The sequence below is a fragment of the Candoia aspera genome, chromosome 2 (assembly GCF_035149785.1).
Source record: "Candoia aspera isolate rCanAsp1 chromosome 2, rCanAsp1.hap2, whole genome shotgun sequence".
Classification (NCBI taxonomy): domain Eukaryota; kingdom Metazoa; phylum Chordata; class Lepidosauria; order Squamata; family Boidae; genus Candoia; species Candoia aspera.
In genome coordinates, this window is record NC_086154.1 from 71,756,871 (window position 1) to 71,778,244 (window position 21,374).

General features: G+C 40.3%; 1 protein-coding gene across 1 annotated transcript; it reads right to left on the reverse strand.

Annotated features, from left to right (window-relative positions):
* GM2A (ganglioside GM2 activator) lies at window positions 1–19,933 on the reverse strand. The gene is made up of 4 exons (XM_063292176.1): window positions 19,561–19,933; window positions 14,068–14,220; window positions 4,236–4,418; window positions 1–3,334 (listed from the first exon to the last, which is right to left on the reverse strand). The coding sequence occupies exons 1-4, from the start codon at window positions 19,675–19,677 to the stop codon at window positions 3,167–3,169; spliced, it is 621 nt and encodes a 206-aa protein (XP_063148246.1). The 5' UTR covers window positions 19,678–19,933; the 3' UTR covers window positions 1–3,166.
* Between the last annotated feature and the right edge of the window lie 1,441 nt (window positions 19,934–21,374).

The following is a 21,374-nucleotide window of genomic DNA, read 5'->3' on the forward strand; positions in this document are numbered from 1 at the left end:
TTATAGGACAAAAAAGCAGGTTTATTCTGAATTTCCATTGTTCCTATTGGAATACTCAAAATATTTTGAGTTTTGTACCATCACAACATAGAACATTAAAAAGTTCTGACAAAAATATTGTGATGGAATATTGCAGGTGGGCTATTTCGTTCAAAGCTCAGAAGAAAAGGTATTGCTCATGCCATGAATCTCTGTAAATCAACAAGATTGGGATTTGAGGATGATTATTACAGAAAATAATATGAAAACCCATCCTTTATGAAATATAGTGAGTACAGGAAAAGGTAAAGGAATTTTTTTGAACAAGATATACAACAGGTACATAAACGGCTTCCTTAGGATCATAACCATCAGAATACATCATAGAAATTATCTTTTCAATTTTATGCAGTGCCTTTGCCATACAAAGTTGTAACAGTAGTTTACTGAACAATATTAGCCATATAGCCATGCCACAGCTCTGACAATTTAAAGTAGGAATGCAGTGATAATTGCGTGCTTTGGAGGCAATAAAGACAGTCATGTCTACATACTTCATAGAATCTTTTTTATATGTGGGATTTAGAGGCAATTATATGGAGAGTAGGTCACCGCATTACTGTATACAAGAGTGTAAAGAAAAGGATAGGATAAACTTTAAACTAGAATTTAAAAAGTTTTGCCATTTTCCAAGACTCTAACTTGGAATTTGTACGTACCAAAACAATTTTTTGAATTTACGCAAGTAACAGAACTTCTCTAAGTACAATTTGGATTGTTACTCCAATATAAGGTATGCTGTGTTTTTCCAGTTCATACCAAGTAACATAGCATTTATTAGGATTAGAGGTAAACATGAAATGTATATAGTGGAGATACAATCAAAAAGCACATTGGGTAGACGGAGGAACCAAGATCCGGGGAGCTGGAGAGTAGAATACAAAACAACAATTTTTAGTGAAATAAGATGTCATAATAGCCTATCCGTTCAAAGTGCATGGAATGCCGTTAAGATTATAGGCAGTAACAAAAATTCAGTGAAACCTAATACTTGAGGCAGATTTCTATTAATGTCCTTAAAAGCAAGAGTATGAAAAACATATATTTCTGCACAAAAATACAGGTGTAGAAGCTAAGCATCTTATTGCTCAGAGGATAAAATGAAAAAAATTGACAGAACACATCCAAGGTTACTCACTAGCAGTTGGGAGAAAAGTTCTGTAATTTTTAAATCAAACAGTAACCACTGCCATGCATAATTCTTAAGCTAGAAATACAGGCCAAGAACTCTTCTGGATTGTTTGCATGAATGCACCTTCAACACCGCCAGCGTGGTCAGGAGCCAGGGATTATCTACATTGTACCTAGTTGGCTCTGGCTGATCACAAAAAGCTAAGCTGTATCAGACCTAGCTAATTCTTGGGTGTGAGACCCCCAGGGAAGTCCCAGAAGTTAGAGGTTAGACTGCAAAGTAAAATAGAATCCCAGAAACTTGCATTGGCAGACTACTTCTCCATTATTACCAGAATCAATTACATAGACATTTCCATGTAATTACCAGGAGTCAAGTTCAGCTCAAGGGTGGCTTACTTTTAGTAATCCAAAATAACTAGAAGACATTCTGAGAGCAAGTATAGTATAGCAGTTCAGATGCTAGACTAGAAATGGGAAACCCAGGTTCTAGTCCTTCTTTAGATGTGAAAGCCAACTAGGGAACCTCAGTTAAGTCATTCCTGCTCAGTCCAAATCCACTTCTAACAAGCTGGCTGATAAGCAGAACCCCTCATCACATCGTGATTTGACAGCCTGGCTATAAGAACTGCAGCAAGCCCAGTGCAAAAGAAGCAGTTCCTGCAGCAAAGTGGGACACCCAGAAGAACAGCAGCACTTTAATGCTGCCTTGCATTAATAAAGAGGCTCATGATGGCTCATTGTTAATACTCACATTCTGTGATCAGAAAATGTTCTTAATTTTAACATACTTTGCTGGGGCAGCGCTTAGCTCAATAATATACTATCATTGCACCAGAGAATCACTTGGCAATCATTGGGGATTAAACAATGTGGCTGAACCCTCTGAAACAGGGTATTTATACATGACATCCAATTTAAGGCACAATATCACCTTTAATGTCTTGGGTTATTTGATTACCTCCCGGATCACTAATTTGGAGTGATCCAAATTGGACTGATGTGCTCCAAGATTGTATGCTTTGGCATGGCCATAAGCCAATCAGTTTTGCTCAATGCATAGGATATACAGTATGTTTGAAAACAACAGAAAGTTGTGTTTCAGGACGCTTGTTAGTAAATGGAGCCAGTTGGTTTCTTAGGAACAAGAAAGTCAGTCTTGAAACAAGGAGAGAAATGCACGTCTAAAAGGAGATGTGCTGCTCTGCCCAGCAATACCTCTGCAAGCATTTAGTTTTTTAAAAAGAAGGGTTAGTACAGTCTTATATAAAATGGAGAAGATTAAAAATTATTTGAATAAGTACTTACAGTGAGAATTTTGTTTTTGCTGCCAGAGAAAAGCCCCACCTCCATAAAAGCCAGTGTGTTTTCACAACCAACAACTACACCCAGTGCAGTCATGCATTCGTACACGGGACATATCCAACTTTATGGAATAGAGGGCAGACTGCTCACTTTTTTTAAAAAAGCCCCTTTCCTTTTCATGCTTGCTTTGACTTCTGGGCTCACCTCCCCAACAAAACACTGAGCTTATGTGCAGAAGGCAAGACAAGGATATCTGTTTTTATGCAGAACTAGGTGGATAAACTAGCAAACAAAATGTACCACTTAAAATAAGAGGGTGTAAATGGAATGTATTGGAAAAAATAAATGGGAGCCATTCATGGAATGCTCCAATGCTGGGCGGCTGCACCTGGCAGAGCATTTGCCAGATAAACATATGCTTGATGTATGCAGATCCTCATTTCCATGTACAACTAATAACCTGTATAACATGGTCCTTAATAAGCTTTAGATAAGCCTCTCTTTTTCTAATAAGGAGTGTTCCTTCCTTGGATTCTCCAATTGTTTCTCCAAGTAATTAATAGCAGTCACAAAAGCAGTAACTATAACCCTTTCTCTTTAAATGCTAGAAAGTAACTCTTCATGTTAGTCATAATAGGATAGAAAAAGCTGGAAGAAACATGGCACTTGACACTAAGACTCAGTGTAGCCATCAAAGCCACCAGTTCTCTGCCTGCAAGGAGAAGAACAATAGGGTGCAGGCAAGCTCTTGGTCCCCGTTGCTCATCACAGCTCTCAACCTGTAGTCTCCATTGGTGAGGAAAGAAGGCAAATCCATGTTGGGTATGAAGAATTCAGAGGAAGGAAGGGTGTAAGTACTCTGAAAAGAAGAAAGACAAAACATTCCATCAGTCCCCATCAGGTGGCAGTTGATATGTCACCTTTCCCTGTCTATCAGTACAATTTCAGTACCAATAAGCCACACCAAGGATATCTTTTAAAACAGGAGCAGAAATGAGCAAGCAATTTATGGGATGAATGACTGAAATAGCTCTTCAATGCAATCAGTAAAAGACCACTGCAAACTGCTTAAACAAAGCTTTGCACTTGAACATGTCCCAGTATGGAAATTTTCATTGTCTGCTTCTATGCTGTTATTCTGATACTAGAAGCAGTTGTGGATAGCTAAGATAGGCAAACAGCCCAAGCTGCTGGCTAGGGCCTCTTGAGAAAAAGGATATGGATTGCTAAAAGCATGTTTGAAAAAGGACTGGCAGATTAACACTAGCAGGATAGTAAAGAGCAGCAGAATTGGGCTGAAATGGGGCAAAATAAGGAATTTTGGAAAATGCACACAAGGACTGCATTTTGTGATCTATCTATCCATACCGAGCCATATGTTTTCACAGAAAATCCAGATACCTCTTTGAAAGATATCCAGTTCTATTTGCAAGTTAATTTAGTGCATCATACTTTTTTTTAATTGATAAGAGGTTTTCACAGAGATGCACTGCATTATGGGTCATCTGAATGTATTAATTTTGTAATCATAAGGTTCAGGATGTAAACAGTAAAAAAAAAACAGCAGATTTGACTACAGATGAAAATCCTGGCAAGTCTATCGTCTATTTCAGAGTACAGAACTGCATTAATGAAGGTGCACAGCTATTGGAGGTGCACAAACTTTACAGAGAGAGGAGTGTAAGGAGCTGCCAACCCCTAAAGGATTTTGTTGCTTTGTTTCGAAGTTTAAGAGACAAAAGGTTGAGGATTGGGCTCACCGCTTTGAATGGGCAGCGACATGGAAGGCCGTAACTTTGCAATGGCTGTGGACATGGCTGGCCTGGAGGGACAAAACTGTCCAGGACGGCACAAAGATCATCATAGTTGCAGCTCCCAAGTTGATCCACACAAGGGATTTTTAGCCACATATCACCAAGCTTCTTCTCCAGTGTGACAACTGCCTGGAAATAGATGGGAGCATTAATAAAGCCTGGCATTTTCCTTTTCCCACAGTAACTCGTTGACAGCAAAGCATTTAAAAAAAAACTTGAGAAATCAGTTATTGATCAGTCAACTCTCTGAATGTGTGTCACTGATTAGGCCACTTGCTTTGGAGATGTAAAGCAATAACTGATTCATCGTCTATTGCACGGGTTATGACCTGAATCTGGTCTGACAGCCAAATTTGGGACTCCACCTTACCTGGTGGGCAGATCAATATCAAGGAGACACCTTGAGAGAGGTATAAAGCTTATCCCCAGATAAGCTCCACTACCTTGTACCATCCATCACCTTGTGGACAAAGGATGCCACCCTCCCAGTACGTTCAGCTGGGAGATGCACTTGGGAGTTGCCATTTAACCTTTCTATTCATCTTGGGGGGAAAGTAAGGGAGATACTGGTAAAAGATATAATTGATTATAAAATGCACCCTATTAAGGGAGCATGTTCATTGACAGGATTTAGCCTCCATGAATTTATCCAACATACAGGAGTTAAAGGGGGTGGGGGATGATGTCATTATACAAGGTAAAAAAGGACTTGTTCCACGTCTCAAGCATATCATCCGTTGGAGTTGTTTTCCAGAATCTCTGCCGTGAGATTCTTCCCATTATCTTCTGCCTGAGTATCCATATGCAAAGCATGTGCTCTAACATTAAGCTATACCCATCACTTGGGCACCCCTGATATAAACTTAATGACCAGATAGGAAAATAATACCAGCTACATGCAGCTTTTATTTGATTCAGCAAGGCAGCTCTTATGTTTTCAGATATCATAACCTGCCACCTGTGAGCAGTACAGAGCAACACAAATGCTGTGAGATTCCTTCACATTCTTCCCATTTATCATCCTTTTTCATACATGAAGCAGTGTTCCCCAGCCTGGTGTTCCCCAAAGGTTTTATATTGGAATGCCGATCACCCCCAACTTACATACAGTAGCTAATAGCTCGGACACGGTCCTCTGACATATCTGGAAAGTATCAGTTGATGTCAAGGTATAACCTCTTCTTTCCCAGCATTTATACCCATCCCTTTCTCTGTGAATGTTCTTTCAAGCCTGAAAAAAGGCTCTGTGCCCCTACTGCTCATGCCCACATGCCATTGCTCTATGCTGGTTCTCAGAGGAAAAAAAGGCATCAAAAGCAGTTTAAACCAGTGTTTCTCAACCTTGGCAACTTTAAGATGAGTGGACTTCAACTCCCAGAATTCCTCAGCCAGCATGGCTGGCTGAGGAATTCTGGGAGTTGAAGTCCACTCATTTTAAAGTTGCCAAGGTTGAGAAACACTGGTTTAAACACACCAGTGGCTGAGCAGGCAAAGAATCCCCTGACTAAGCCTCTTGGCTCTGGCTGGGTTGCATCCCCTCCTCCAACAGCATGATAAGAATTCACATGGCAAGCACTCACCAGGCTGGCCAGACTGCGGTATCAAAGGCCTCAGCAGCTTGTTCTGCTTTCTATGATCCTTCTGAGAACAGCTTAAGCGCTGCTTTCCCTATGAAATATATTCCCTCTCATGCTACTATGGACACATGGTCTTTCCACTGCTCTCAAATTGGCACCTGACTGTTCTCACACCATCCTCTCTCTTCATAAGCTGATACAAGTTGTTTCTAGCACGTTATGGGCACTCCCAAATCGTAGCTGAAGGGAGTTCCCTTTTGTAACATGGAAGTTGGGGAGAACTGGTGTAGATGCACTTCTCACATGGTGTGTGTGTGGAGAATTCTTGTGTCATTCTGGCTCCTGGCCTCACCTCAGGCCAGACTCTTCTCCATCCCCACAGACATCACCACAGAGGCTTGCTAAGATGCTACTATTTCCCAAAAATTGAAAATACAGCAAAGGGACAGTGTCTTAGTGGTTTTGCAACATCCACTTACCATAACATCTACTTGGACGAGGGGGAAATCATCACAATGTGAAATGAAAACATAGATGGGAGACAGGGCATTGGCTGAACGTCTTATTTGAACTTTCCTGCTGGCTAGCTGGAGGAAGCATTATCTGGCTCATCTTTTTTCAGCACTGCGAGAGTGGCTGCAGCTGAAGATGTCAGCTGAAGACTGGCTTCCAACAGCTTTTGAGTAACTGGCAAGTGAAAAATGATACACTCTTGTGGTAAGTGCCCCAAGAAAATGTACCCCCATAAAGATCGATGAGGGTTTGATTGTCCTTGAGTCACATTTTTAATAACCAACCTAATAAATACTCTCTGGACTACCACATGAAAGATGTTATATTTTTTTCAAATTTTGCAGTACAGTATTTCTCTCAAAAGAAGGATTAAAAATTCCTATTTTAGTACAAAAGGCATACAGGAATGTTTGGGGAAACTATGTGAATTTCAGTGAGAATTTTGACACAGTTTTGTGTTCTTAAGCTGCAAAGTGATGTGGAAATTCGACTGAATAGATTTGGGAATACAGTACTGCAAAACTGCCATGGCCAGGGAGCAAACTGCTTTCCTGGACAGAATCTATCTGCAGAATTGGAGAAATCCAGCATTGGCTACAGCCCCAAAATTAATTAAGGGTCTACTGTCCTGAACCATCTAAATACTAAGTTTGCATAGAACATTTGGGATGATATAAATCAAATAAATGAAATAATTCATTCATATAAATGAAATAATAATGATCATACGCAATGTACGGAATTTCTCATTATGAATGTCCTACCTATGTTCCATTTTCACAAGACCCTCAATGGCCTCTAACATTTTAGAACAGATACAGCTTCTCTGAGTCTTCAATTGGAAGTATTAAGCTTATTTTGTTGTCCAATTTTTCAGGCACTGCTATCAAGACCAATGTACTCTTGCACAAATACTTAAGAGAACTTCTAGGCCTAAGCTCAAGAAAAATACTTGTCCTGTGTCTACTTAGCTGCAAAGTGTGCTCTCTGGCCACACACGTGAGCAATATCCCCCCCTCAAAAACAAACACACACACACACACTTGGAGCAAAATGTAGCAGCTTTGGATTTGAAAACAACCTTGAACATACAAACATACATATCATATCAGTTTTCTAGTTAGAAGCAAACCTCAGTTTGCCATTTTGAGTTAACCATCCACCTAGGCTAGGAGACCTCAATTCAAGCTTATGCACAAACCATAGCATTAGATCTAAAAGGATTCCATGTTTAAAACTCTCCTGGGACTCTAGAGCAGAAAAGCCAGTGGCCTATCAGTTGATTCAAGCTCAAGTCCACAGCCCATGTGAAGGAGACTGAAGAGCTGCAATGCTAGGCGAGTTGGAGACAGTCCTGTAGGTTACACAAGAACACAAAATACTATTTCTTCTTTGGACAGGATTTCATTGTATTTCATCTGATATCCCTCTCTGCCTCAGTGCCTGAAATCTAAATCAGGAAAAACAGCATTGGGCCTCAAAAGTCAGAGGTGCCAGAATGAAAACAGGTATGAGAACTACTATCAGAATGAAGAAGAAACTGGTAAGACAGGAAAAGACTTGATAACATGAAAAAGTAATAGGAAATTAGCTTACAACATATAAGCTAAACCACAACCAAAGTACGCAGGTCTGGGGCTCTAAAGGCTCATATACACATAATTTTTCAAGACTAAACGTTTTGTGTATAATCAAGTAGGTTGTATCAGTACATTCAATAAACCAGACCAATTTTTATTATGTTACTTTATGGGTGTTTTCTGCAGCCTTAACAGTCTTTGAAGACTGAGATCATTCTGGATATGACATTCATGACTTCATTGTTGTCCCTTAGAAATATGGCTGAGGCTAGACCATGGCATGGATAACTGGTTTTTCAATAGGAGAAGATAAGCTTGAATCTACCTTAATTTCTGCTGATATTTTATTTATTTATTTGAATGCTTTATATGGCTGCCCAACTTCCAAATAGCTTACATAGGGTTAAAAACATAAAAACCAAAACAGCCAATAACACTACACACTGAGATATACAGTACCACAATACAGTATAACTGGGGTCAAAACCACACATTTTCCAATAACAAAGACATTACAGGCCATTAGATACTGTGAGTTGGTTTGAGAAGTAACCATGAGAGTACTTCTCACAAAGCTGCAGACACTGCTCTATGGGGCCCCATGCCACAGAAAACTGAATGCTTCAGCTGAGATGCCTCTTGGAAGTGGGGTTCAAAATTTGAAGAATGAGGCACAAAGCTCCCATTTTAAAAATGGCAAAACTTCATTCTGTGGAATGTCACCTAGATGGCCTTTTACTACCTTTTACTATATCCTCTGATGTTCCACAAACATCTCCTACTTTGGATCAGCATAGTTGCAAGACCTGTTTAATACAAGCTGAATACTGGTTCACCTTGTGCTTAAATATTTTGAACCAAATTATCATGTTCATTGGGAATGGAGACATCTTTTTAGCAAAAGCATTAACTAGTTTTTCACAATGGCTGCTCCTTACAATTTCATGTGTTAACATTTGCATCATGGGAAAGGTGAGTGAGGGGTTGGGTAAAACCCTGAGACGTTCTCCCTTTCAAAAAAGCAGTTTTAATCATCAGAGGTTCAGTTGGAGATCCAGTATCAGTAAAAGAAACTGTTGCTATTTGATATATCTACATTTCTTCTCCTTTGTTCTTGGATTACAAAAGCCTTATGGACTTGGTCCCTACCTTGGAAATCTTTTTTTTTAAGCTCAGCCTGTGGCAGCATCTAGTGGACCATGGCTGATCTCAGATACTACATAGGATCTGTCCTAGCTAGCACCTGGATGGGCATCACTATTCTTAAAAACTCTATTATGCTACAGACTACTAATAAATAGTTATTTTGCCTATACAGGCAAAACCTCTCCTCTCCAAATCCTACAGAATTTAAACGGATATGGTGATAAGCAATACAGTAACTACCATTTGTATGATATTTTTATAAGAATTTTTTAATAAGAATTTTATTAAGTTTCAAGCAAAGATAAAAGCTACAGAAAAACAAAGAGAGAGAGAGAGAAAAAACTAAAAAGGTTTGAAAAAAGGAGTTGGGGGTGGGTGGCATAGTTTTGCACTGGCTCACCTCCTTCCTCCAGGGCCGGTCCCAATCGGTGTTGATAGGGGAGGAGAGATCGGCCCCACGGCTCCTTCTTTGTGGGGTGCTGCAGGAATCAGTACTCTCCCCTCTCCTTTTTAACATCTACATGAAACCGCTGGGTGAGATCATCCGTCACCGGTATGCTGATCATACTCAATTGTATATCTCCATCCTGGGTGAAGTAAGTGATGCCGTGACTACCCTCTCTGAGTGTCTGGGGGCTGTGGGGGCCTGGATGGGGAACAACTGGCTTCAACTGAACCCTGGTAAGACCGAGTGGCTCTGGGTTAATGGTTCTTCTGTATCTGGGACATTAACATCTCTGGTTCTGGATGGGGTTGCACTGCCCCAGACAGACCCGGTGCATAACTTGGGGGTCCTCCTGGACTCACGGCTCCTGCTCAAAGAGCAGGTGGCAGCCGTGGCCAGGAGAGCCTTTGAGCAGCTACGTGCTGTGCACCAGTTACGCCCCTTCCTGGATCGGGAGGCCCTTCGAACAGTCACTCATACCTTTGTTATCTCTCATATAGACTATTGCAATGCGCTCTGCATGGGGCTACCCTTGAAAAGTATCCGGAAGCTTCAGCTGGTCCAGAATGCAGCCGCGCGAGCTGTCTTTGGTGCCCCCAGAAGGGCACATATAACACCGCTGCTGCGCGAGCTGCATTGGGTACCAGTTTGCTTCTGGGTCCAATTCAAGGTGTTGGTTATTACCTTTAAAGCCCTACATGGCATGGGGCCAGGTTACCTAAGGGACCGCCTCTTCCCCATTACATCAGCCTGTCGCACCCGATTGTGCAGAGAGGGCATGCTGCAGACACCGTCTGCAAGGGAACACCATTTGGCAGGGTCCAGGAAGTGGGCCTTCTCTGCAGTAGCTCCCGCCCTGTGGAACATGCTGCCCCCGGAGGTGAGATTGGCCCCATCGCTCCTGGCCTTTCAGAGGAGTCTGAAGACCTGGTTCTGCCGCCTCACTTGGGGTGGAGAGGGGAATAGATCTACATGGGGATGGCTGCTATAGATCACTCCTCCCACACTTGGACTGTTTTTAGATTCTTTCACTACTTGGACTTTTTATCTTTACTCTTATTTATATTATTTATTATTGTAATTTTATACTGTATATTTTATGATGGTTGTTTTAATTGATGATTGTAAACTGCCCAGAGTCCCCCGATGGGAGGAGATGGGTGGGGACAAATTGGATAAATAAATAAAATAAATAAAAACACAAGACAAAAATTTTCCATAATCAATCCCTTACTCTATATTAAACCAAAATCACATTATTTCTATAAATCATTCCACTTTGGCACATTATAAAAATCACTAAGTACAGTTCTCCCTCCCCTTATATAAAAAGAAAAAAGAAAAATTCATATAAACCTCCTAAACAACTTCCGCCTCCCCAAAGATAACATCTATTTAATTATTCCCTTCCTACGAATATTATTCATTTCTGTCTACTTCAATAAAAATCAAATTAAAAAGCACATAAATTGTCTGCCATTATACTTAATAGTACAACAGTTTTAATGATCTCAATCTTAATAAACCCAAAACCATCCAAGTAGACATTTTTATACCTTATTAATCTTAATCCAAATCGTTAAAGATAAATGAAATCAGCCAAACCTTAAAAGCAAACGGGATAATGTAGGGGTGAGATGGGCGGTGAATAAATTTGTAAAATAAATAAATAAAAATAAACTGGATAAATATTGTTGAACCCTTATCCCACTTCAAAATAAACCAGAGCATTTACATATCCCCACAAGGCACACAGAGCATTTTTCTTAGGAAAATCAAACAGCCCAACTGTCCCCCTCAAAAACTCTGACTTCTCTTCAGTAAACCTCCTGTACATAATAACCCTTTTATTTATTTATTTATTTATTTATTTATCAAATTTCTCTACTGCCCATCTCGCATATGACGACTCTGGATGGCTTTTCATGGCATTCCTCCAGAACAGCAATTTCACTTGTGGCTTACAAATCTCCCTCTGTCTTAAATTTCTCAAACTCCACTATCCAATCTTCATCCAGCATTTCAATAGAAATCCCAATCTCATTCACAGAAGAAACTTTTCTATTACTGTTAAATTCCTCAGTTTCATCCACAATATCCCCAACCAGATGACACATTTTGGACCTCATATTTTCCACAATGTCCTGAATGTCTTGCATAAAAACTTGATAGGAGTCAGAATCTGTTTAAAATCTTGGTGGAAGTCAGAGAAAATCTGTTTAAAATCTTTCATGTCTCATGCAGTAGATTATGGTACCCCCTAGGAGCTTAACCAGCGAAAGTCAAAGATATGAAAAAGTTCCAAAACGTGTTTACACAAGCAAAAGTGAGATAAGCAGACAGTTCCCAAGGGAAAGTAGAAACAGAAAGTTGAAGGTTCAAATCAGCCGATTCAGTGTGTAGGAAAATGGTAGTATCTTCAAATTTAGAACAAAAATAATTGGGAGGGAAATCCCAATATTAATATTAATCCTCCGTAATATTTGGAGGGAAAATGAAGTCCAAAACTTAAAAAGAGTTTTAAAAAAATCCCAAAAATAACGATAAGCACCAAGAGAACCAGCTTCTCCTTGCTGTATAAAGCCTCTCTTAAGGTACGCGTACTTAAAAAATATATAAATTGGGTGATTTAGAAATTGGTGGCTGGTCTTAGTGTCCCTTTAAGGCTACAGCGCAGCTTGGAAAATGGTGACGTCCCCACCTCCCAGCCAGCTCTTACCAGTCGAACGCAAATGCTGTTTGAAATCTTCTGGCTGCAAGCAGCCATCCGGAAGACAGATGGGGTGATTCCAAGTGTTTTCCTTTTTCCTCCCACTGAGCCTGCAGACACAGCTGTTCAGTCCGCCATGTCCCCACCAGAAGTCACCCATTTGTATGATATTTCTAAAATACTACCCTGGATAAAATACACCAAGGAGATAGAAACCCAGCTCCGTTTGGGTTAACAGGTAGTCCTCATTTAGCGACCACAACTGGGACCAGCAGCTCAGTCATTAAGCGACGCGAAGTGGTTGCTAAGTGCAACTTACTCCAGCTTTCCTTTGCTTTACAGACCTGCAAAGGTCATAAATGCAAGGATTGGTCTCAAAGTTACTTTTTCATCACTGTCATAACCACAAAGAGTTGCTAAATGAGGCAATCGCTAAACAAGGACAACCTGTATTTCCATTTATTTTCCTAAACCTCATTAAGTTTCAGACTACAGGTTACACCTTACAATTACTGATAAACATTCTACAGTGGGTGAGCATTACAAAACACAATCAAACTGTTCTAGGATGTTAGTCAGGATACTGTCTTTCACAATCTTCTTTGTTTAAAAAACCCCACAATTATTAATAGATATTATAATAGTTCATAATTGCTATTATGATATATAAAAAATTCTACATGTTATATTCTTAATGTACACCATTGAAATTCCCAAGATCCTTATATTTAATGAACATTTTGCAGATTGCTTCCCCACCACCACCTAAAACCTATACTGATATTCCGTACACAAAAAAGGCACCAAGCTAGATGGAGTCAGACTACTTGCATAGGCCCCACGATCCCATCCACTAGGAAAAAACCTTGGTAGATATCAGATATCAGTACTATGTCCTTCTCATTCCAGCTGAGACCAAACAGAAGAAAAAAAAACACTTAAGCAGAGGGGGAGCAACACCTCAAAGATGCTTGCCTGTCCACTTCTGCTTGCCCTGTCAATTCCCTGAAGAGGCCCTAGAATGTCTTCAAGCACCCTTTCTTTCTTCTATTTGAGGGAATGGCCAATTTTTTAGTGACAAAAAATCGAAACTTACTGAGTGGGAAAACTGCAAAATGCAGGGCTAAGATTTTCCATATTAGGGGAGGGCTCTTCTTTTTGTTATTTTGTTTCATTTTTAATGGTATCAAATCTGTTTTTTTAGGGCTTATAGCTTTCATGTGTTTTCTAACTCAATATGGCTGGAAAGTGTAGCATGACTTTTCAGTAATCACACTGCTAAAATCTGGTATGGGACCCTGAGTTTGCAGACTATTCACTCCTACTCTTCTGGAAGAAGTGTCTTTCTTTGATTACAATTAGGAGGGAAAGAAGGCTTCAGCAGGCGGCAGCACTAAGCTGATTGTGAGTTATCTTGGAAGCTAAGCAGAGTCAGCCCTGGTTGATGATTTGATGGGGCATCAGCTGGGAATGACAGGGCTGCTGAGTGGACTGGAAACTTGAAAAAAAATGACATTCTGTAACGCTGCAAGAAATCTACATGGATTTAATCATCAGGAATTGAGCATGACTCAAAGATGCCTTTATCTAGGAAAGAAAGAACAAGGAAGGAGCTGAAAAAGGTGGGGTTCTTGACATCCAAGTTATGTGAAGAACTGAGGTGCCATAAAAAAAACCAGTGCAATCTTATATCAGGCCTGGTTTAGTTAAAGATACCAAATAAACATGTTTATTCTCCCAAATGTATTACTATCAGAGACGCAAGTAACAATTTTTGTTTGGTTTGGGTCCATCATCTTTCACATACCTTCAGAGGAGCAACAAAGCTGATAGTGTTGGCCACTGATAGACTAATTGTCACATCTCCAGGTATAGCAATTGGATCTGGACTTACAGACAGACTCTTAATCACACCAGGTTCTGATGGAGGACCACAGTTCTTCCATGCAAAGTTTTTGACCTGAATGTATAAAGAAAGGACAGGTTTAAAATTGTGAATTAAGTTTGACAGGAAGGCCTTCCCCAATCTGGTACTACACTGGCTAATTTGGCATTGTAGCCCAAACACATCTGGCACATCCCAGCATGAGGACGACTAGCTTATGTTTTCCTTAACAGGATAAATAATTGTTATGGAAGTTGGAATGTACAATTTAATTAGGGAGAAAAAAGGGGAAAGGTTTAAATACCCCTTGGTGCCTTTCTATTCTATACACCTCCTATTCTGTTTTTCAATGAATCTAATTGCAGATAGATCTGAAGTGATAAACCTACATTTTCTAGACTGCATGTGAAGGCTCCCATGATTCACTGTACTTTTAAACCTTGATTATCAGAATGCTATTTTCCAAGATTTCTAGCCTAAGCTTCTCCCAAGCACGTAGCTTTCTGTACATTTTTAATATAAGACCATTACATCACATGAGACTCTCTGTTTGCAGCCAGAAGAGGTACAACCCCCCAAAAGGTTTATGACTTCAGTTAATCCTGTATTTCCATTCAGTTCCTACATAAAACTTATTTACCTAGGTGGCCTTCAAAAGACAACAGCCAGAAAACCTTTTTCTTGTTCTTATTGTTTTCTTTCAGGCAACAAGTAGCAAAGTACATGCTAGCTACAGAAAAACTTGAAAATGGCAAAAGCTTTGTGGACAAACAGAACTAGAACAGTCTTCCCATCCAGGTGTCCTCCATATGTATTGAGACTGCAATTCCCCAGTAGCATGGTCAATTATTCTGTTACCTGCTGAAGAACTGTCTCCAAAATTACAGTAATTCTACCACAATGGCGTCAGTCACTGGTCACTAAAGAGGCTATCAAATTCCTATGAAGGAAATACTTCCTTATGGAAATACAGCATTCAGCCCACCCAGCCCTTCAGCGTGTGGCAAGTACTTTTACTTCTTAATGAGAAGTGCTTCTGTGTAGGTGTTTTCTATCATTTGGGGAAGCCCTTCAAGAGACTGGTTAGGATGACTCTCCTTAGTTCCAACCGGTAAAACCTCAGTTGAAAACCTCTTTTAATAGAGAAGCATAGCACTACAACCCGTAACAATTTCATCACAGAGTACTCCAGGTCTGTACATGTTGGACTGGGTGTATAACAGCAGTGACACACCCCAGACCTTCATGAACATCATGGTGTCCATTGCTCAATTACTCTACATTGGGTAAATCTAAATTTACACAGTTCTTTAAAAAGGCATGCATCCTTGAGAATTAGGCTTAAAGTTTAATTATTAAGCTTCTCATTTAACAAGTACCACTTAGCTAATTGTGCAAACACCTTTTTTTTTTAAAGTATTGCAAAACCTCCGCTTCATTTGGTCAAGTGTAATCTATGGCACACTGGTGATAACTTATTTAGAAAATAATGTTTTATAAGTGATGTTAAAGGTAATTTTGAAAACAATAGTATTAGATTCCAATCTAAGAATAAGTTTTGTAAAAAGAGATACTTAGGTCCATACGCTGATCAGTCAATCAAGCAGCACAACAGCTAAAACTAGGTTGTCTATTCCCACTTTATCAAATGCAACATGTATAAACCTGGTTTGCTAATAAATGTATGCCTGGTGTAGAACATTTCCAAGTCAAGTTTTTTCTGGCAATAATTAAATATGTAAATAAATAATATATTATAAGCAATGGCATTCAGATACTTTGGAATCAAAGTATACTTTGGCTAAAACAAAGAGGGGAAATTAAACCGAATACTGGGATACTGGTTGATATTGGTTTATGGTGACTTTTCCTCAACAGGCCTAGATACTATCCTATAACAAGCACAGCTTCCAGATGGCTAGAGGTTAGCATTCTAGAAGCCTAGGTTTAAGAAAGGTAATCTTCTGTCATGTTCAATATGTACCGTAACATGTTTTGACATTAAAGTATTAAACCATAACCATACAGAGCCGAGTTACATGATTGCTACAATTATTGCAATTGCTTCTGTGAGTATCTATTAAGAACTACAGTAACGATGTGGAACCTGGGTAAGTCAGAAGAGCTCTGCTGCATCCAATATCTTTTCCACAGGAAAAATCCTCATGGGAAGCCACAACTGGGGCACGAGTGCAGTCAGTAAAATGTAAGTTATTTATGCTAGTAGGAACTATGTTACCGATTCACAGATCTATTTTTTACATTTTTGCAAGTTTCCTTTATGAACTACACGTAGTTCTCAACTTATGACCACAATTGGGACTGGAATTTCTGTTGCTAAGTGAGGCAGTTGTTAAGTGAGTCACACCTGATTTTATGGCTTTTTGCCATGGTCGTTAAGTGAATCACTGCAGTCATTAAGCAAATCTGGCTTCCCCCATTGACTTTGCTTGTTGGAAGCTGGCTGGGAAGTTGCAAATGGCGATCACATGACCCCAGAACACTGCAACCATCATTAGTGTGAGCCATTTGCCAACCACTTGAATTTTGATCATGTGACCACATGGATGCTGCACCATCGTAACTTCAAACAGTTGCTAAATGAATTGATGTAAGTTGAGGACTATCTGTAAAGACCTGGGGCTCTCAAAACTGATTAAATATAACCAATCAACCAACTTTTCTTTTCAGAAAAGTTATCTCTACATGCAGAAAGCTGAGGCAATATCACTCCTCAAAAAGCAGAACTGCATGTTCAAAGGGAATGTGTGTCTTATATATCCCAATCCCAGGAACTGTACCAGGAATTCACAATACATGCAGGTAGTTATGTCTGAATGCTATGTCATGCATAAAGTTTCCTAAATGACAAAAACCAGCAACTGTTCATCTGAAATAAGATTGTGGGCTTATTCGCATTGCCCAGTTGTTCTGTCTCCAGAAGAGACCAGCAATCATTTCAAGAAAGCAGGAACATCACTCTGTACTCATCTTCAGGTATGTTTTCCTGCTGCTGTTTTTAAAAGTGGTCTTTTCCCCTTTCTCTTGCTTTGAGTGCTCCTGTTTTGGTTGCTGTGTTTTACTTCATTACAAGCTAACTCCAGAAGTCCACTGGCTACTCCACAGAGGTAGGAATAGCCCTCAACTGCATTAATGGTTACCATGGTCTTATTGTCTTTTAGAGTGACTTTTACCAGTAACACTACAATAGAATAATGGTAGTAATATTTGTATTATAAATAGAAGACTGCCAGTTTGAAACCTGGCAAACTCTTTTATTACTATTTTTCTTTCAATAAGTAACTAGTTTTCCTTGAGGGTTGTTTTTTTTTAAAAAAAATCAGTCCTACAGTGTAACATTTCATCATTCCCCCAGTCAATTTAGGTTAAAGGGTTACATCTTCTTGGTTTCTCCACTGTAAGGGGAACTGGAGAAATAATGAAATGATGCACCACTGGACTTATTTTTAAAAATCCCAGGGAAAAGTAGGTGCTGAAGAAAAGAAAAATAGATTTTTAAAAACTTTTCCCCAGGTTTTGATCCGACAACCTTCTATTCACAAGGCAAGTGTTATAACCACTGCACCATTGTAACATTACTAGTAAAAGTAACTCGAACCTATTGGACATCAACATGTCAGTAGGAAAGGAATTATTTTAAAGCTGGCTGTTGTGCCTGCATATAAGTGCATTTTGAACTTTAACTTCATTTATATATACATTCAATTTTACTTTCCATGCATATACAAATATAAATATATGTCTAATAAGACCCACTCCTATCAAGGGAAGCAATTAGCAATTTTCCTGGAACAGAAATGGGGAGGGGACAGCAACTGGGCATTGTCCGATGGGAGGATGTGGTAGCAACAGCTAATTGACAAAGTGTACTTCATAGGCAGAAGGTCCCGAGCAGCTTCCCAGGCGCCCATGTTCAATTAGGTAAAAGCTAGAAAGCTGCTGGCAGTGTATGTACACAGTCTTGGGCTGAATAGCTGAATGCTCTGATTCAATTTACTGCAGCATCTTATGTTCCACATGGAGCTAATATCACAAACACACTTACTTTCAATAAGTTCAGTGAAGAGCTTTGGATTATCCCTTCCCTGAAGGCTAGCAAGCATTCAACACTGTCTACTTTGGGGTGCCAGGTAAAGATCTGACTTTATCACATTCTATGCTTAAAAACTGCAGACAGCCATAGCCTTACTCTTTATTTATTTATTAAAAGTCCCCCTCTATTATTGTACTACAGTTACTATTATTTTAGGTGCTACTTATGATTTATATTCATTTTGTTGTTCTATCTTCTGTATTTAATGGCTTGCAGCCTGCCCTGAGTTCCTTAGAATAATAACCAGGTTAAACATATGTACATTAATATTTATCATGCTCCTGCTTTAAATGAAGGAGGAATAGGGACTCAGCAATCACAATTCCACGTATTTTGCAATGGCTGCAGTGGTGTGAGGAACTGATTCAAATCTGCATTCAAATATAAGATACTATCTATGCTATCATAGATGGTGACTAATATTATTATTGCTAACCCACTGCTGTTGCTCTGTTCAAATCTATATGACCAAGTATACTATCAGAAGTTGTTTCCTTAGCCTGGGTCTACATACCAATTACCCAAATAATGTCTCCTTCCATCAAGATGAGACCTTGGGAGCTCCATTAATTATGCTTGGAGTACATTACACTCATTTCTTTTTATATCAATAGTCTATTAAGTTCTAACAGGAAGATTTACATTAGTAGCAGTAATGAGCAAGTCTCTTATCCACTGAAGATTCACATTCCATTGGTGTCAAGAATTAACTGCAACCTCACATGTACAGTCATTAGGACTGCCTGTGAAGACATAACATTGAATTTTTGCTAACAGCAACAAAAAGTAATCAGATGTGGGCTCCTGATATAGTAGCCTCACTGTTTGAAATCCACTGTTATTTGTTCTCCAACTATATTGAGAAGCCCACATATTTCCAGCTACTCTCATGGTATTAAATCCTTCAGCCTTCTGAACTACACCAGAATGAGTATATAGAATCAGAGCTGTAAGGAGTCGTTCTGTCCTATCCCCAGCTCTAAAGTATTTAAAGCATTCCTAAGTTTTCATGCAAATAGCGAGAAGAGAGCTACAATAAAGTATGGAATATGAAAACATAACGTACAAGGAAATATTTTGTGCATTAGAAGCAGCTTAATATTTTCGAATGGGGCGGGCGGGAGACCTACAGCTATCATCTCTAGCAAGGGGACTAGGTTGCAGATCAGTCACAAGACTATGTTACCCCTGTCGGGTATGCCTTTCCCCGGTGAGCCCCCTATTCTTAAGGACCCGCCGCAATTATTCCTCGCCTTCCTCTGAGCCAGTAGCAGAAGCGAGGCCGATCAGCTGCCGTTTACCTTGCTCAGGGACCACTTCATGTCCGGCACGACAAAGCGCTGTTGCTGGGGTCCCCCGTGGACAGCTGCCCACAGCTGAAGAGCGCCTACGGTCAGCCAGAGCGCCAAAGCCTGCATTTCTCAGGCCAACTTGGCTAAAATCAGGAAGACGGGATCGAAAAAAGAGAGCTGCCCACAGGTGCAGAGAGATCTAGCTGTTTGAGGTTCACTGTACAGTTTCAGGAAGACAAAGATGCGAGCTGAGCTTTTCTGGAAGAAAACCTCTCAACAGTCCAGAGAGGGAGGCTCAGCAAAGTCTCGGGAGTTATTTATTGTCCTCTTGTCCTCGCCCCCTGCATCAGAGATACCTACGAACCCGCCTCCTTTCTCCACCAGTTCTCCCGACAGACAAAATATTATTTGTTCCGCAAGCGCTAGGACCGGAAGTGGTCTCTCCGGATGCTCCGATGAAAGGGAAGCGGCTCCGCCCTCTGCTGGTGCGGCTGGTGTATCGCCCAGGCAATTGAGATGCGATGCAGACGATTGGTTTCTCTCCTTTATTAAAAATGGTTCATTGAAGGAGAAGGAAACAAAAACCTCAGGATCTCATATTCGCCTAGTCTCAGATCTTTTATTTCCACATGCATTGACATATCACCATTTGGTCCCCATAAGGGCCAATACTGAGTTGGTGATCAGCGGTAAGCCTCCACTGAAAATCATTTATTTACAACTTAGAGTGTAACTTTAGGGGTACTCCTGGTGACTCTATGAAAAGGCCCATGTAGTTTTCTTGCAGCATTAGGGGAGCAGTTTGCGGTTACCTTCTTCAGGAATAAGGTTGTGACTTCCGAGCCAAGCCAACAGTTTTGAAATTTCATCCAACTGATGGCTGCAAGCTGCGGTTAGGTTCAATCGCAGGGCGCCATAAGCTAATTGTTGGAGGTTTTGGCAAATCCAGCATGCCACATTAACATGTAAATTAAGTTGCCCAAAATGCAACCCTGAGGAAGCCGTTTGTTGCCACTCCCACTTCCCCTCTCTCTTTTTCCCACTTCTCCACCCAGTGTAATGGTTGCCTAATCCCAAATACTCAGTCTCACAAGCTCGGGCTTAAAGATAACTGATTTATTAAAGCAATAGTATGCAAATACAGAGAAAGCTGAGAATGAGCAAAAGCGTGCCAAATACAAACTTAAAAGCCTTGCCTTCAATCCAGTCCCGCCCCAAGCACCCGTCAGCACGCACCCCCTCCCAGGTGCTAGGAACCGTTACACGCGCCTGGGAAAGTAACCTTGAATAGGATTGCAAACCCAAACATACATTCCAAAGTTCCAAAACAAAGCAGAGCGCAGGAATGGAAAAACCCAGAAATGAGCAAGGCTGGTATACACGGAAAACGGCTTGACATGTGAAACGTTACGATGTTAACAGAACATTGAAAGGGGGAACATGACACCCAGGTGGAGGCAGCATGGATGCTGCTCTTCTCATCAGGGCTGTGTGCATGGCCCTTCATGAGGGATTCTGCCCTTTTCTTTCACACACCTCTTGGTAGCTGTAGGGCTGAGAGTTTAGGGCAAACTATGTAATTAGTAAGAAAAGAAGAACAAAGGAGCTTCATCTTTTTCCACCAAGATGGATGTAGCAGAAGCAACAACAAAGTCAGTAAGCTTCTTTTTACTTCTTAATCTAATGTGTCTAAGTGTGTGATTCTTTATGCTTGGGAGGGCTGAATGTGTAAGAGCAATAGCCTGTGTTTCTCTGGCATGCTCATTGAAGCTATCTAAGATAATTTTCTTTTTCTGTCCCAGCTTCTAAGCTGTGTTAAGCTC